General features: G+C 40.2%; 1 protein-coding gene and 1 long non-coding RNA gene across 2 annotated transcripts in view; one reads left to right on the forward strand and one right to left on the reverse strand.

Annotated features, from left to right (window-relative positions):
• The window catches only part of LOC133551606 (uncharacterized), a 34,573-nt gene that overhangs the window by 7,774 nt on the left and 7,882 nt on the right, over positions 1 to 18,917 (forward strand). The window contains exons 2-3 of the long non-coding RNA XR_009806528.1: positions 3,288 to 3,377; positions 16,388 to 16,465. This is a non-coding gene — a long non-coding RNA (uncharacterized LOC133551606). The remainder of the gene's footprint in view (positions 1 to 3,287; positions 3,378 to 16,387; positions 16,466 to 18,917) is intronic.
• slc22a6l (solute carrier family 22 member 6, like) overlaps positions 2,476 to 18,917 on the reverse strand; it is a 24,053-nt gene continuing 7,611 nt past the window's right edge. Inside the window, exons 6-11 of the mRNA XM_061898499.1 lie at positions 16,328 to 16,451; positions 16,126 to 16,241; positions 15,795 to 16,009; positions 14,823 to 14,931; positions 3,260 to 3,463; positions 2,476 to 3,186 (exon numbers count right to left, since the gene is read on the reverse strand). Of these exons, the coding sequence (XP_061754483.1) occupies positions 3,099 to 3,186; positions 3,260 to 3,463; positions 14,823 to 14,931; positions 15,795 to 16,009; positions 16,126 to 16,241; positions 16,328 to 16,451 (856 nt within the window). The 3' untranslated portion in view covers positions 2,476 to 3,098. The remainder of the gene's footprint in view (positions 3,187 to 3,259; positions 3,464 to 14,822; positions 14,932 to 15,794; positions 16,010 to 16,125; positions 16,242 to 16,327; positions 16,452 to 18,917) is intronic.

An 18,917-nucleotide genomic window follows, 5' to 3' on the forward strand; every position in this document is an offset into this window, starting at 1 on the left:
AGTTGCCAGCACTAAAAGATTAGCCTGTTTTGATGCTAAGATAAATGTAATGTGGTGATGTTGTATTTTATTTGTATCATATTGTATATGTATTGTGTGCTTTTTTCTTTTTCTCTCTTTTTCTTTTAAATTGTAATTTTACTGCCTTTTTACATCATGGCCATGGAGGGGACTACAGATGAAAACTAGCCTTCTGGCTAATTCTGGCTTTTTTAACCATGTGTTGTCATGTGTTTTATGAAAGTGCATTGTCCCCTTTTAAATAAACTAATGTAATCGAATATATTTTGTTATTGACAACCTTTTTGTGATAGATGACGAGGCATATTACGGTGCAACCCGTTTAGTTGACCAACCAACTCATCAATTCACTGACAGTCAACCATGTTATTTTTGTTACTTATAGGGGAACTGCACTTTATGGAATTTTTCTTATCATTAACAATCTTTATGGAAGACAAGAACACATATGTTTTCCTTTTGTTAATGTATTCTAAATATCAAATAAATGTGATCAAAAGTCTGCTTACAATGGAACCGATGCCTATAAATGCTTTAAAAAACATCCACACACCTCCATTAGAGTACACCGTAGGTATACATGTAATGCAGTAACAGGCATATTTATGTCATATTCACGTATTTTGATCATTTTAAGCATTCGGCCACGCATTAATTAAAAAAACGCATCCCAACGTTTTCTTTCGACAATATCACTGCTTGCTACTCACTGCAGACATCATGAGAGCCATCACATATAATAAAACATAACTTACTGTACAATGTCTGCTGTCTCTAGGAGCCAACTACAAGGATGTTTATATATTCCCATTTAAATAAAGAATGACTCATAATCCTTACATAGAAAAAAGGTGGGTGGAACCAAACGCAGACCAGGCGTCTTTTTGTGTCTTTCTTGGCATTTCTGGGTCTACATTGGATGTCAAAGTTGATCAACTCGTCAGATTATGTCCTCATCCTTCTACTATCCCTGTAAGAGGCATTATTTATGATCTGGAATAAACTTTTGCAAGCTCAGAGGTGTGAAAGCAGCTCACCAGCAGCTGATGTCAATACAGCAGCACAGTTGGCTCCCTTTTGTCATTGCGCCGCTAAAAATTCTTTGTCTGTGTTTGCGCTTGCTCATACTTAAGTCAACATTCAAGTCATGAAATGTAAATGGAGTATTGGCGCATTTTGGATGTTTTTTAGAGAGATTTGTAAGTGGAATAGGGAATATTTTTGGCTCCATTATGAGCTGACTTGTATGTACATTAATTTATAAGTTAGAATGCATACAAAAATACATCCATCTTGTTTTGTAAAAATTGTGAGAGATAGGCAAAATGAAAGTGCAGTTCCCCTTGAAAATGGCTGACTTCAGAAACACTGACATATTATAAGCCAGGGTTCTCAATCCAGTTGCTTGCCAGCAGATTTTGAGTTGCTCACCAAAGGGTCAAAATTCCCATTTTTTTATAACTGTTCAATCTAAACATATTTACTGACAAAATACCACAAATTAGGATTAAAACAAAGATACTGAAGATTTGCTGTCTAAATAAAGTACCATTTTAATGTTACCAGTCTTATAAAGAAAACACAAAACCCTTTTTGTTTTGTATAAATGGCTTGAATCATGCACCAGAAAGACATGCATAACATGTTTATATTTTATTTTAATATTCAGTCGGGAAGAGATTCATATGGCCCCATTCGTTGTTGGATCTCGCGTGAGAGGAAGAGGGGGCTTAATCATTTTGCAATGCAGTCTTTTGTGGCTTGTGCAGCCCTTTGAAACCCTTTTGATTTAGGGCTATATAAATAAACATTGATTGATTGTTTTGATTTTTAAAAATGATTTAGAGAGAGCCACTCTACACATCAACTGATGCTTTGGTCAAAGTTGGAATTGCCATAAAACATATCTTAAGATATTCAACACTCTACTGCCATCTGGCAGTTAAAGTGTATAGTGCATACCCCCAATTTGCAACGTTTTATGTGTCAGGTAAACTGTGACGAATGGGGCCATATAAATGTCATTCCTACCCTGAAATGTTAATTGTGGATACCAACATTTTTTAAAATGCTCTGGCAAAATAAGCTAATTCTCTTTGTTCTGGTTAATTTTGCTATGGAAATAAATTTTGTAAAACGAGTAGCTCTTGGCCATTTTTATTTTTGTAAAAGTAGCTCTCTGAAGAAAAAATGTTGGAGACCCCTGTTGTAGGCCAACATGGTCAAGTGCTTCTGTCAGCATAAGAATAGATATCCAAAAGGGTTGTTTCTATGACAAATCAGTCTGTTTATGTGAATGTGTGTTGCAGCATTGTCAACTTCATCGTTGTTGTTTTTGGACTGCAGTTGCACAGAGCTTCTAGATAAGACTAAAGATCCTTTCCTTTGTCGCAGTGGACTTATAACAAAATCCTCACTAACAAAATTTCACCAATGGTGAAAAACAAACTGTAATAGGTTAAAAAAAATCCTTTATTATCGCTTATTCTCCTCATGTCTCTGGTGAAAGTCCCAAGTACATGTGCTAGCAATGGCTTACTTCAGTTACAGTATTTCAAAAAACGATTATGTTGACAACCACTTATGTCGGCGTAAGTCAGCCAATCCAAAACATGTCGACTTAAAGGCACAGTTTGCAGGCGGCTTACATTTTATTTTTACAGACAAAACTAGTTCAGACATATTTCTTACCGTAAATGTCTCTACATTACACTTTTCATACTTTTAAAGTGTGGTGTTCTCTGCACCCCAACATACCTAAAGGTTGCTATCTGTGATTTTCTTTGCACACAAATGTTCAAGAGAACACAGATATGCAAGCTGTACAAGCATTTTAATGTATAGAGAATGTTGGTTTAAACATGTTTTTTTTCTTTTGTTTTAAATACAAAACATTGTGAGTCCAGAACAACATGATTGTCTTCATTGTGTTGACTTGTCTATAAAGCGAGCATCACAATCTCAATATTCCAGCAGTCAGTCAGGACATTAAAGTCATATGTAAATCACAGTAGCAAAACAAGAAGCATCATGCACTCCTATTTCCATTAACATGCCAGCATAGCATCGTGATGCCTTCAGATGACCTGCTTCAAAAGATTTGCCTGGGTGTCTTGCAGAACGACTGCTTCATTTGCTGAGGTTTTGGAGATTCTCCCCGACCCCCTGACATTTTATAAATGCATAAATATGTTGTAATAAATTTGCTTCAGTTTTTGAAGTATTACAATTCACTTACCTGTCTTCCACATCTTGTACTGTGTCAGGAAGCGGTGATCCAAGAGTCTCTGGAAGGAATATGGCAGCCACGCCACTAATGATGGGAGCTCCTCCATAGATCAAACCAGGCAACCAAGGTGTGTAGTCACCACTCAGAAGCACCATAGGGGCCACCATCGCTCCCACGCGGGCCGTCATTGATACCCAGCCCATTCCATTCTGACTGAGATAGAAATGTATTTTCTTTATATTGTTATGCCATTCATAGTTTTCTGTATCATGACATCATTTTCCATTTTATATAGTTTTTAATCTTTGTCAGCATTGTTCATTCCAAAGAGTAGTGTTCTAACGATACCAATATTTTGTTACCGGTGCTAAAATTATTTTGATACGTTTCGGTACTTTTCTAAATAAAGGGAACCACAAAAAAATGGCGTTATTGGCTTTATTTTAACAAAAAATCTTAGGGTACATTAAACATATGTTTCTTATTGCAGTTAAATCCTTAAATAAAATATTGAACATACAAGACAAATTGTCTATTAGTAGTAAGTAAACAAACAATGGCTCCTAATTAGTCGGCTGACATATGCAGTAACATGTTGTATCATTTGTATTCTATTATTTTGTCTACATTATTAAGGACAAGTGGTAGAACATTGATTACTAATCTATGTGTTCATTTACTGTTAAGGTCTGCTTACTTTCTCTTTTAACATGTCCTGTCCTCACTTCTGTTAAAATGTAATAACCACTTATTCTTCTGTTTGATACTTTACATTAGTTTTGGATGATACCACAAATTTGGGTATTAATCCGATACCAAGTAGTTACAGGATCATACATTGGTCATATTCAAAGTCCTCATATGTCCAGGGACATATTTCCTGAGTTCATAAACAGGACTGCGGTACCTGTACGTTTCAGAGGCGGTATCGTTCCAAAAATTATTCATTAGTATCGCTGTACTATACTAATACCGGTATTTCGTACAACCCTACCAAAGAGTGGTCGGGAAAATGTGTTAAGATCCCAATTTTAACAGGAATCGTGAAAGGGGCCTTAAATTCCTACTAGAATAAATTATCGTATTTTAAGCTGCTAAGCCACATGTTTCATCAATTAAAAATAATGCCTCAGTTTGCACTCTGACAACTTTACCGCGAGGGGCTGTCAAAAGAAAGACTTCAGGGTAAACACTAAGGTGAGTGTGAAGTCAACTTTTTTAACTTCATCCTGCGCCATGTCCCCGGTAAATGAGTTGTTTTAGTCTCTGTGAGTCCATGGAAACTTCCCTTTTACTTCCCGCTGGATCGACATCGTTCAAGGATGGAGACAGACTAGCTGTTTGCTTCAAGTTAACCAGCAACCGACCAGACTCACCCACCCAAAAACATACTTTGCAGGTCAACAATCCGAGCAAATATGTGCCTTTTGAAGTGTTAATGTGCGAGGATTGTTCAAAAGGAGAATTTTGGAGAAGTGGCTGAGAAGTTAGCAAGTGTCGCTCGCATCGCTAACAGTGACGTCATCACTGTCATTGTTTACTGAAGCAGAGATGCTGACTGTGCATTATGATAAAAGTGCATGCGTCGCCAGGCTCTACTTTTTATCAATAGACTTATCAGATACATTTTTTTATTATCGATATCAGGGGTGTCAAAAATTTGGTCCAGAGGCTATTTGCAGCCCACAGCTAATATTTAAAGGCCCACGGCACATTCCAAAAATACTATTAAAATAAACAAAAACATAACAAAAGTGGAATAAAAAAGTTTACAGGTTAAATGTAATTTAGAAAAAGTTGCAATGTTGACTAATAAAACAAAGCTGTTTTTTTCTTTAAAACGGCCATTGCTCAAAAAATATTTTATAATATTATATATTACATAATGTTACATAGTATTTTTCATGTTTTGTGTGTTTGTCATAAAACACTTAGATTTCTTTGACAAAAAGGGCATAAAACAAACAAACAAAGAAATAAACAAATTGACAGATAGATCTGAAGTTTATGTAGACTCTAGAGATTTAAGCGTTAAATAAATATTGTATGTATGCCCTAGCACACCATCCATCCATCCATCCATCTTCTTCCGCTTATCCGAGGTCGGGTCGCGGGGGCAGCAGCCTAAGCAGGGAAGCCCAGACTTCCCTCTCCCCAGCCACTTTGTCTAGCTCTTTCCGGGGGATCCCGAGGCGTTCCCAGGCCAGCCGGGAGACATAGTCTTCCCAACGTGTCCTGGGTCTTCCCCGTGACCTCCTACCGGTTGGACGTGCCCTAAACACCTCCCTCGGGAGGCGTTCGGGTGGCTTCCTGACCAGATGCCTGAACCACCTCATCTGGCTCCTCTCGATGTGGATGAGCAGCGGCTTTACTTTGAGCTCCTCCCGGATGACGGAGCTTCTCACCCTATCTCTAAGGGAGAGCCCCGCCACACGGCGGAGGAAACTCATTTCGGCCGCTTGTACCCATGATCTTATCCTTTCGGTCATGACCCAAAGCTCATGACCATAGGTGAGGATGGGAACGTAGATCGACCGGTAATTTGAGAGCTTTGCCTTCCGGCTCAGCTCCTTCTTCACCACAACGGATCGGTACAACGTCCGCATTACTGAAGACGCCGCACCGATCCGCCTGTCGATCTCACGATCCACTCTTCCCCCACTCGTGAACAAGACTCCTAGGTACTTGAACTCCTCCACTTGGGGCAGGGTCTCCTCCCCAACCCGGAGATGGCACTCCACCCTTTTCCCGGAGAGAACCATGGACTAGGATTTGGAGGTGCTGATTGTCATTCCGGCCGCTTCACACTCGGCTGCGAACCGATCCAGTGAGAGCTGAAGATCCCGGCCAGATGAAGCCATCAGGACCACATCATTTGCAAAAAGTAGAGACCTAATCCCGCGGCCACCAAACCGGAATCCCTCAACGCCTTGACTGCGGCTAGAAATTCTGTCCATAAAAGTTATGAACAGAATCGGTGACAAAGGGCAGCCTTGGCGGAGTCCAACCCTCACTGGAAACGTGTCCGACTTACTGCCGGCAATGCGGACCAAGCTCTGGCACTGATCGTACAGGGAGCGGACTGCCACAATAAGACAGTCCGATACCCCATACTCTCTAAACACTCCCTACAAGACTTCCCGAGGGACACGGTCGAATGCCTTCTCCAAGTCCACAAAGCACATGTAGACTGGTTGGGCAAACTCCCATGCACCCTCAAGAACCCTGCCGAGAGTATAGAGCTGGTCCACGGTTCCACGACCAGGACGAAAACCACACTGTTTTTCCTGAATCCGAGGTTCGACTATCCGGCGTAGCCTCCTCTCCAGTACACCTGAATAAACCTAAAAGGCTGAGGAGTGTGATCCCACGGTCCCCCTTCTTAAAGAGAGGGACCACCATCCCGGTCTGCCAATCCAGATGTACCGCCCCCGATGACCACGCGATGCTGCAGAGTCGTGTCAACCAAGACAGCCCCACAGCATCCAGAGCCTTAAGGAACTCCGGCCGGATCTCATCCACCCCTGGGGCCTTGCCACAGAGGAGCTTTTTAACTACCTCAGCAACCTCAGCCCCAGAAATAGGAGAGTCCACAGATTCCCCAGGCACTGCTTCCTCATAGGAAGACGTGTTGGTGGGATTGAGGAGGTCTTCAAAGTATTCCTTCCACCTATCCACAACATCCGCAGTTGAGGTCATTAGAACACCATCCGCACCAGCAAGACAAGTCTGTCTACCACTCACTTCCGGCCATTGTTGGACCTCCTTCCATGCAATTTGGTGGCAACCGACTTCCGTCCACTGAGAGACAACGTTGTCAGCGTCTACGCCTCTGCCTATACTGTAGGTATTCGGACCACTTGATCACCCGATGCCCCAATCGTCCAACCAACTGCTGATCTCAAGGACGTTTCCCTTCTGGTGCGATGTCACCGACAGCGGGCCAACTTTCTCTGTCATCAGCTCCGGCATCCTTTGGTTACAACTCCCAGGTACCATTTCCTGGGTTTCAAAAGAACTTCATATTCTTGCCTTCATTGACACCGGAGCAGATGACTGCTTTTTGGATAAAGGGCTTGTTAAATTACATGACATCCCCGTAACACGTTACAGACTCCCACAGTAGTTAACTTACTTGATGGGCACCATATAGCTAACGTGCAATTTCAAACCAAACCGTTCACTATTCGTATGTCAGGTAACCACGTCGAACGTTGTCTTTTTTTTTTTTTTTTCCCCATTCCCTCTTGTTTTGCTCCCGTTGTCCTTGGGCTCACCTGGCTAGCAATGCACTACCCACACATAGACGAAAAATATTAGCAACTTCAGTGTCTTTTATTTCAGCTCTCCTGGTCCACACGTTGTGTTTCCCATAGAATTTCTGCCTGATACCATTGATTTAATGTAGCCTCTGCTTGTCACGACCTCCAGGAGGTATTCAGTTATGATCGCGCACGCTCCCTTCCTCCACATCGGCCATTTGATTGCTGTATCGATCTCCTCCCGTGAGTTAAATTACCATCATCAGGACTCTATAATATTTTTCGGCCTGAGCGTGAGGTCCTCTAACAGTATTTCTCTCTTCCCTTGCGTCTGGCATTATTTGTCTTTTCTCCTCACTACTAGCCACATTGTTTTTTTTTGTGGAGAAGAAAGATATATCCTTTAGACAATGTATTGTTGTTAAAGATGTCCGATAATGGCTTTTTTGCCGATATCCATTATTCCGATATTATCCAACTCTTAATTACCGATACCGATATCAACCAATACCGATATACAGTATATACAGTCGTGGAATTAACACATGAATACGCCTAATTTTGTTGTGATGCCCCGCTACAGTATTTATTATTGAAGTCACAAAGTGCATTATTTTTTTTTAACATGCCTCAAAACATGGGACATGCTCTCTCTGAAAGCAAGAGGAGGTTGAGGTGGGCGGGGTTGGGGGGACAGGTGGGGGAGGCTTGAGGTGGGGGTTGGGTGGTAGCGGGGGGTGTATATTGTAGCGTCCCGGAAGAGTTAGTGCTGCAAGGGATTCTGGGTATTTCTTCTGTTGGGTTTATGTTGTGTTATGGTGCGAATGTTCTCCTGAAATGTGTTTGTCATTCTTGTTTGGTGTGGGTTCACAGTGTGGCGCATATTTGTAACAGTGTTAAAGTTGTTTATACGCCCACCCTCAGTGTGACCTGTATGGCTGTTGACCAAGCAGGTTACATATGCCTTGCATTCACTTGTGTTTGTGTGTGAAAAGCTGTAGGTATCATGTGACTGGGCCGGCACGCAAAGGCAGTGCCTTTAAGGTTTACTGACGCTCTCCCTACGTCCGTAGCAGCGGCGTTTTAAAAAGTCATAAATTCTACTTTTTGTAACTGATACCGATAACTTTGAAACCTATAATTTGCAATATTACATTTAAAAGCATTTATCGGCCATCCGATATTGTCGGACATCTCTAATTATTGTGCATTAAATGAGATCACTATCAAGAATAAGTATCCTCTACGTCTGCTAGATTCAGCATTCAGTGCTGTTAATCAAGCTAAGTTTTTTACTAAGTTAGACCTTTGCAATACATACATACCATTTAGTGCGCATCCGTGAGGGAGACGAATGGAAGAATGTTTTCAACACTCCCATGGGTCATTGAGTATTTGGTAATGCTTTATGGCACAAATGCTGCCGCCGTGTTCCAGTCTTTGATTAACGCTGTGCTTTGTGACATGTTTGTGGCTTGTTTTTGTTTATTTAATATTTAATATTTTTCCACAACGTTGGAGGAACATTCTCAGCTAGTACGTCTTAATAACAATCCTATTAACAATAAGCTATTTGTCAAAGCCAAGGAATGTGAATTCCATGCATCATCTGTCTCTTTTTAGGGGTGCATTGTGGAGCAGTGTCTGTCAACTTAAACCCGATGCGGCTAAGATCTAGGCCAGGGGTCACCAACGCGGTGCCCGTAAGGACCAGATGAGTCGCCCGCTGGCCTGTTCTAAAAATAGCTCAAATAGCAGCACTTACCAGTGAGTTGGCTCTATTTTTTAAATGTTATTTATTTACTAGCAAGCTGGTCTCACTTTGCTCGGCATTTTTAATTCTAAGAGAGACAAAACTCAAATAGAATTTGAAAATACAAGAAAATATTTTAAAGACTTGGTCTTCACTTGTTTAAATAAATTTTTTTTTTTTTTTTACTTTGCTTCTTATAACTTTCAGAAAGATAATTTTAGAGGAAAAATACAACCTTAAAAATGATTTTAGGATTTTCAAACACATACCTTTTTACCTTTTAAATTCCTTACTCTTCTTTCCTGACAATTTAAATCAATGTTCAAGTAATTTTATTTTTTTTTATTGTAAAGAGTAATAAATACATTTTAATTTATTATTTATTTTAGCTTCTGTTTTTTCAACGAAGAATATTTGTGAAATATTTCTTCAAACTTGTTATGATTAAAATTCAAAAAAATATTCTGGCAAATCTAGAAAAACTGTAGAATCAAATTTAAATCTCATTTCAAATTCTTTTGAATTTCTTTTAACATATTTGTTGTAGAAAATGTAGAGGAAATAATGATTTGTCTTTTGTTAGAAATATAGCTTGGTCCAATTTGTTATATATTGTAACAAAGTGCAGATTGGATTTTTACCTATTTAAAACATGTCAACAAAATTATAAAATTAATCTTAATCAGGAAAAGTTACTAATGATGTTCCATAGATTATTTTTTAAATTTTTTCAAAAAGATTCAAATTAGCTAGTTTTTCTCTTCATATTTTTCGGTTGAATTTTAAATTTTAAAGAGTCGAAAATGAAGATAAACTATGTTTCAAAATTTAATTTTCATTTTTTTCGTGTTTTCTCTTCTTTTAAACCGTTCAATTAAGTGTTTTTTTCATCATTTATTCTCAACAAAAAAACCTTCTGTAAAAGGAAAAAAAAAGTATGACGGAATGACAGACAGAAATACCAATTTTTTATATATATATATATATATATATATATATATATATATATATATATATATATATAGATGTATTTATTAAAGGTAAATTGAGCAAATTGGCTATTTCTGGCAATTTATTTAAGTGTGTATCAAACTGGTAGCCCTTCGCATTAATCAGTACCCAAGAAGTAGCTCTTGGTTTCAAAAAGGTTGGTGACCCCTGATCTAGGCCGTGGTAGACTGGCCTGTTCCAACATGTAGAAAGCTTTTTTCAAAGAATGGTAGATTTGCTCATTTTTATTAGTGATTACAGCCGAATCGCTCAGCCACTCAGAAAGCTTACATCTACTAAGATCCCGTTTATATGGACCCCAGAAGCTGACAAGGCATTTTCAACCTAAAATATATTTTTTCACTGCTCCTATCCTTGCCCATCCTGATCCTTCCTCTCCTGTTTTTGGTCAAGGTTGACTTATCTGATTCTGGCATTGGAGCCATCCTCTCTCAGCGCGATTCCACCGGTGGCGAACTGCATGAGTTTGGCAGAAAGAAACTATGACATTCATTATCGGGAACTCCAGGCTGTCGTCGAGGCATTATCTGAAGGGCACGGAAAAAATATTTACCATGTTTACGGACCATATAAACCTGGCTTGCCTGCGTGGTGCCCATAGACTGAACCCCAGACAGGCACAATGGGCTCTATCTCTCTCCAGATTCAATTATACTCTGACATTCTGCCCCGACTCTAAGAATGGCAAGCCTGCCGCTCTGTTTAGAATGCATTTCTTTGTGGCAGACTACACATCCCCAGAGACTATTGTTTCACAGTCTCAAATCCTTGGAGTTCTACAATGGGACATTGAAAAGGAGGTAGACAAGGTGCTCAGCAGCTCCCCAGCTCAGCCACCTATGCTGCTGGTCAGCTATTCATCGCCCCTGACCTCCGTCCAAAGGTGCTGGTTTAGGTCCACAGCTCGAAACTAGCTTGTCATTCTGAGAGTAATCTGACTTTCTTCCTGTTAGTGCAGCGCTTTTGGTGACCTTCTATGACGATCAATACCATGGAGTTTGTGGCAGCTTCTTCTGTCTGTGCCCTCAATAAGTCTTATCATTACGTACCGGCAGGACTATTTAGGCCTTTGCCTTGTCCCTCTCATCCCTAGTTACACGTTGCATTGGGCTTTGTAACAGGACTTCCACCCTCTAATGGCAACACCATGGTTCTGACCATGGTGGACCAGTTCTCCAAGTTGATCCATTTTTCTTCTGTACCCAAGGTTCCATCTGCCTTGGAGACCGCTGAAAGTCTTCAAGCTTCATGGTATTTCCACTGACGTGGTCTTCGACACAGGACCCCAAATCTTATCTGCCGTTTGGAAAGCTTTTTGAAAATCCTTAGCCTTTGCCAGTCTTTCTTCCAGATACCATCCCCTGTCCAATGGTCAGAATGAGCAAGCAAACTAAGACTTGGAAGCCACCATACGCTGTGTCTGCCACCAACAGCCGGCGTCCTGGTCTTTCAACATACCCTATATTGGGTATCCCTACAATTCCGTTGGTTCTGCCACAGGGTTCTCACCTTCCAATAACGGCCATTGTTTTCAGCCGCCTGCCTTCCTGAGTCCGCTGTGCCCTCTATCACTGCCCATCTTCGCCACGCTCGGCTGGCTTGCAATTAGTGTTTGGCTAACTGCACACCCTCTACCTGTACCGGATTACTCTGAAAGGATCTCCCACTTCATACAGACTCTCGTAAACTCCAGCCGTGGTTTATTGGACCTTACACTATTGAATGCATCATTTGTCCCACCTCGTTCCAGCTCTGCCTTCCTAAGGCTCTCAAGATCCATCCAGTTTTCCGAGCCCACCTGAAGTTCCTTTTCCTTGGTTGATCTACTTTTACGGTCAAGGCAATTTTGGACATCAGACTAAGGGGCATGGGATTCCAGTACCTGGTATACTGGGAGGGGTACAGTCCTTGCGATCGTTCTTTGGTGTCTCGCTCATCCTTGACCCATCAATGCTCGTAGAGTTCTACAGGCATTTCCCGTAAAAGCCAGGTGAGCCGCCAGGTGACCTTAATCTCTCTCTCTCTCTCTCTCTCTCTCTCCCTCTATCTTTCTGTCTTACTTTCTTACTTATTGGTATTGTCATTGCAACCCGGGAATGCTTGAACACACCTGGCCTTTGCTGGTTCTTTCCTTCATTCCCTCCATGAATCCAGACCACGCCACAGGTTTTTTGCTCGCCTTCCTACGACCAGTTTAGTTTTTTATGTTTTTTTTAAAAAGGCAAAAAAAAATGTATACATGCATTTAAAAACAAATCTGTGTCATTATAGTTATAACATTGTTGTTTTACATATAGTTTATGCTCAATTTTTCACTAATTTGACAATTTGCTTGGTTGAAAAGTTATTTTCTACAGACCTTTTGATGACTTTTTCTTTATTAAAAACGACTAGCAACAAATCTAACATTTATTTCTGGTGTTTTTGTATATGGAACATCCCACAGGTGTGCAGGCTAATTGGGAACAGTTAGGTGCCATGATTGGGTATGAAAGCAGCTTCCATGAAATGCCAAGTAATTTACAAACAAGGATGGGGTGAGGGTCATCACTTTGTAAGCAAATTGTCGAACAGTTTTAGAACAACATTTCCGAACGAGCTATTGCAAGGAATTTAGGATTGTACCATCTGAGCTCCGTAAAATCATCAAAAAGTTCAGAGAATCTAGAGAAATCACTGCATGTAAGCGATGATATTACGGAATTTTAATCCTTCAGGCGGTACTGCATCAAAAACAGACATCAGTGTGTAAAGGATATCATCACATGGGCTCAGGAACATTTCATAAAACTACTGTCAGTAACTACATTTGGTTGCTACATCTGTAAGTGCAAGTTAAAACTCTACTATGCAAAGCCAAACCCATTTATCAACAATAACCTGAAACGCCGCCGGCATGGCTGGGCCCGAGCTCACCTAAGATGGACTGATGCAAAGTGGAAAGGTGTTCTGTGGTCTGACGAGTCCACATTTCAAATTATATTTGTAAACAGAGGACGTGGTGTCTTCCAGAACAAAGAGGAAAATAACCATTCGGATTGTTATAGGCGCAAAGTTCAAAAGCCAGCATCAAGGCATGGGTAACTTACACATCTGTGAAGGCACCATTGATGCTGAAAGGTCCATACAGGTTTTGGAGCAACATATGTTGTCATCCAAGCAACGTTATCATGGACGTCCCTGCTTATTTCAGCAAGACAAGTGTTACAACAGCGTGGCTTCGTAAAAAAAGAGTGCGGGTACTTTCCTGGCCCGCCTGCAGTCTAGACCTGTCTCCCATCGAAAATGTGTGGCGCATTATGAAGCGTAAAATACGACAGCGGAGACCTCGGACTGTTGAACAACTGAAGCTCTACATAAAACAAGAATGGGAAAGAATTGCACTTTCAAAGCTTCAACAATTAGTTTCCTCAGTTCCCAAACGTTTATTGAGTGTTGTTAAAAGAAAAGGTAATGTAACACAGTGGTGAACATGTTTTTTTCCCAACTACTTTGGCACGTGTTGCAGCCATGAAACTCTAAGTTAATTATTATTTGCAAAAAAAAATAAAGTTTATGAGTTTGAACATCAAATATCTTGTCTTTGTAGTGCATTCAATTGCATATGGGTTGAAAAGGATTTGCAAATCATTGTATTCCCAACTCATATGGAAACGGGGGTTTGTATGTCCACAGCTCAGACATGTTACTTCTGCTCCAAACAACCATGTGTGTATAACTTACACAATCAAAACATCCGGTTTTGGCAGCGCTGTTCCAGTGACCAAAGTACGTCTTTTTTGGCGGCCACCCTTTAGATGCATCACTAGTCAATACTGTACAAATAAACTATATCATTCATACTGAAAATACCTGCTGTTAAGGTCTATGTTTGTGTTATGATGCAAATTTTTACCCATGAACGTGTTGGCGATGAATGAGGAAGTGTTGTCTGGATTGTGTGCGCACAAAGCAAATATTTGTTGGGATTGGGCCTGTTGTTAGCATAAGATTGGCAAAAAAAACTATAAAGAGCATCGGACCATTTTCTACCGCTTGTCCCTTTTGGGGCTGCGGGGGTGCTGGTTATCTACCACTTATTAGTATCGACGATAGCAAGCTCTGTTATCTTGTATTGTATAAGTAAGACAATCTGTGCCAGGGTCATTGGGTTTATCTTTGTTTATACCTCATCGCTCAGGCCATAAAGGGACTCTTATGTTGTTAATCTTTATCTCATACTTGACCTCTGACCTGTAGTGGCTCACACTGTTTCGTTCCTGTAGACTGCAAACATTTGTATCCAAATAATAGATACTGATTGCAATTTTCCGCGAGGAGTTAGTCTGCATGTGTGAGCTATTTGATATTCAGAGTGAGATGTGATGTAATTTGAGACATTATGTAAGCAGTCAGAGTGGCCTGTCACTCTGATTATCCGGCTCACATAGTCAAGGAGAAAAGTGCTCAACAGGGGTTCTGATTGCTCTAATGAGCTTACGTTCAGGCGTACGTTGTGCAATGATGTAAACAACTTATTTTCTCAGCATACTAGCATTTGACTTACCGAATGATGGTGGGGAAGAGCTCTCCAGAGTAAAGGTAACAGCAGTTGAAGGAAGCGGCGAGGCAGCCTTTACCCACCACAGCCAGACAGGTGCGCACCGTCTGTTGGTCTGTGCATGAGTACAATGAGAGTTTTCAATACATATTAAATGCAAATTATTCCAAATGTGATTCATTTCAGTGGATTTAGATGTTTCTAATGCTGAACAAGGTAATGCAATACAGTCACTACATCATTAATATATTTTTCATTTCTCGGCAGCAACCAGCAGAGGGCACAGTTAATTCAAATCTGAAAGTAGCACCCCTACCCGGAAAGGGACAAGCGTTAGGAAATGGATGGATGGATGTAGGAATTTAACACTTAAAGTTAAGAAAAGAACACATTTTTAAAATATCTTGTAAAACTATGACAAATTAACAATTGGTTAATAAAGTTATAGTTTAAGATGGGATGACCTCTTTTTGCATGTTCTGAACTCCTGTTTCAATGCCACTTCTGTGCTGAGAAAAATAAAGGTTCCTTAATGAGTTGTCAAAGCACAGTCCTTCAATGTAAATGTTGCTCACATAGCTGACGTCATGTCCTTCTTGAGACTGCAATCATATTCCAGACAGCACTTCTGCTGGTTGCAGCCAAGTATTGCACTCAATTTTGCCTTAATTGCTTAAACACATGTTTGTCAATGAGTTGTCCATCTGTAAAATGTATGCCGAAATACATGTCACACACTCTTTATACAGTATGTGAGGTAGAAAGTGAACATCTAATAGAAAATTAATCAAGTGAGATTCCCTAAGCTGGTTAAGTTAGCACGTTGCATTCCTTTTAACATGAATCATTTTTACCTTACAGTTTCGCTTTGATTGGGAGACATTTAACTCTGAGCCTCAGACCAGGCTGCAATTTCACCATTTTGCATCTGTATTTGCCCATTTTTGTGTTGTTTGAAATGCTCAGTGTGTTCCTTACCATAAGGTACCAGCAGGTTTAACAATACGGTGATTCCGGCAATGATTAGTGCACCGCTTTGAGATGGACGCCGTCCTATGAAGCTCATGGACACAGTTATGACAACTTTGGCGGGAAAGTCCACGGCACCAAAGATCACTTGGATTAAATAGATATCCACCCCAAATTTCTCAAGATCCATGGCTAGCCCATAGTAGGCAAAGCTTGTTGACAGCCTGTGGAAGTAAAGATGAGAGTTTAGGGTCACGATGAGTGCTTGGAATGACTGAATTTAATATTGCATGATGAGTAAGACTTGAATTTTATATTAAGTCATGTAGTGCTTGAATACCAAACAGCACTGAGGCAGACTGTCATCTTCCTCATTGTGGGAGTGCGAAACAGATCCAAGACTGTGTAGGTACCCTGTGAGCATGACATCTCTTTCTTCATGGACTCCTGCAGCATCTAAAATCAGCCAGAAAAACCATTATTACTGAGATTTATTTTACATATCCAACAACAAAATTATGGAGTTAACATTATTTTCCTACTTTAATGTCAATTTTCTCTCCTTCCTCGTGACGTCCGTTAATTTTTGCCACACTTTTTAGGTTCTGTATGGCCTGGTCATGCCTGTTGCTGATGACCAGCCATCTTGAAGATTCATGAAACCACCTGTATGAAAATTTGTAAGTGTTTTTACTTATATATTCATGCTCAGTTGTCATTGAAAACTGTTGATTTAATGTGCTATAAACCAAGGGTGTCCAAAGTGGGGCCCTGCACTGTTTTGCGGACCACAGCTTGTTTTTATTATGGGTGTTACCACCTCCTTTCTCTTTTTGCTCGCCGGAGGGATGGGGATCGCTCTTTTAAAGTTTTAATGACACTTTACACACATTATTTCAGAGTGCCTAAAATGGGTTTATTTTGTCATACCGCCATTAGATGGCAAAGAAAAGTGATTAAATCAAGTGGCAAATGGAAGTCACATGTAAGTTGAAATGGAATAGCAAAATATAACGTGGTTAACAAGAAGTGTGATAACCCAGAAACGTCCTCTTTTAACACAGGTGAGTGCACACTGGTTAAATAGTGTACTTCATGTATGTCAATTACACCGCCACACCTATCCTTACCTGATCAGTGTCTACCTCTACGTACACACCCACACACATGCACTGCTCCTCAAAACCCCTCTTTCTCCAACAATGGGTTTAATCCACTTTGGGGGGTGTTTTACACGCAGAAACATAATAAAAGTGGGCAGTGCAAAAATTTAGGTTGGACTGAGGGACAAGCGATAGAAAATGGATGGATGGATGTAATTGTTTAAAACATATGTACTTGGATTTAAAGAAAAACTGCACTTTTTAAAATGTTGCCCATCATCCACAATCCCTATGTGAGACAAGAACACCCGTCTTCCTGTTTTTTAGTACATTCTAAAGAGTTAAAAACTAACAATGCGGGAAATGAGAATACCAGCTATTACACCTATAAATCCCTATAATAAATAAATAATAAATAAATGGGTTGTACTTGTATAGCGCTTTTCTACCTTCAAGGTACTCAAAGCTCTTTGACACTACTTCCACATTTACCCATTCACACACACATTCACACACTGATGGAGGGAGCTGCCATGCAAGGCGCTAACCAGCACCCATCAGGAGCAAGGGTGAAGTGTCTTGCTCAAGGACACAACGGACGTGACGAGGTTGGTACTAGATGGGGATTGCACCAGGGACCCTCGGGTTGCGCACGGCCACTCTTCCACTGCGCCACGCCATCCCCCCCAAAAAAACTCATTAAAAAACAAATAAAGTTGTATATACATGCTGTAGTTATGTATAGTTTCTAAAGTAGTAACAGTTACATTCATGATAACATGTAATGTTTACAACAGTAATGAGCAGTCTTACCTTTACACCAGGTGAGACAACGATGCCTTTTTTTTTTAACTTAAATTCATATACTCGAAGTATGATGACCTTCATTTTGTCTTAAAGTCCAGGTTAGAAAAGCATTTCAGTTTGCATATGTAATCCTCTATATTGGCAGACACATTCATTAATTTAATTTAATTCCATTCAAAGCAGTAAAGGTAAAACACCATTATTGTATCTGATCATTAAAATAACACAACCATTGGCTTCCTGCATTACAAATGCAATGTTTATTGTGAATAAAATTGTTTGAAAAAAACGCTTGCATTCGCTGGTACAACATTGTAAAGACATGCGTTTGCTAGCTCAATTGCCGCCGTTTCTCCATCAGGCAAGTCCGAGTACTGCTCAAGTGTTGAAGGATCTAAACTTCCAGCTTTTTTTTATTTAAGAGTCTTATCATCAAAAATAAAGATATCACAATTTTTAAGCATTTCTGACCACACCAGTGATCTACAAAAAGGGCTGACAGCTCGAGCTGGCCAAGATACGCGAACTAACACGTTAGAGGTGCCGCTTGCCGCCGAAGCTAACAACACAAACAGCTTCACTTGAGTCCTTAGCAACTATGCGCATGATAAGACAAAGTCAACGGATCAATACAGGACTGCCAGAAGTGGACCTGTATTTAAAAGCGGTAATAGAAATACTACAAAGCAATGTCAATGATCTACAAAAACGTGTCAACAATTTCCAAAAACAGATAATCAATTGTATATATAAATATGTAGAAAATCAACGAAACAGATGGTCAGAGAGAGAGAAGAATATTGCGATGATATGATAGAAAGGAAAAAGTTCTGAGAAAAAATTAAGATTCTCAGTCAAGACAACAGAGCACTCGGACAGGAGATGGAGATGCTGAGAATGCTACATGGCATTCAACATCGCAACATTTGAAGGCCAAGCACCAAGATAACACCCATTGGGACAACAGCAGTATTGTGGAGAACATTAATAGGAGATTGCAGCATTGTGCCAACAGTTGAATTTCAGGCAACACAATAATGCTGATCTGGAGAACTACAGTGTTGTGGAGAACTTCAAAGAAAAGGTGGCAGTATTGCGGCAAAATGTCAATACCGGACAACAAGATATCACCAATCTGGGGAATATTCCTATTTTAGAAAACATCAAAGAGGAAATGGATCTGTTTACACGACAGAACGACATCAATATTTGCAGGACTGCG

The sequence above is a fragment of the Nerophis ophidion genome, linkage group LG04 (genome assembly GCF_033978795.1).
Source record: "Nerophis ophidion isolate RoL-2023_Sa linkage group LG04, RoL_Noph_v1.0, whole genome shotgun sequence".
Taxonomy (NCBI): Eukaryota; Metazoa; Chordata; class Actinopteri; order Syngnathiformes; family Syngnathidae; genus Nerophis; species Nerophis ophidion.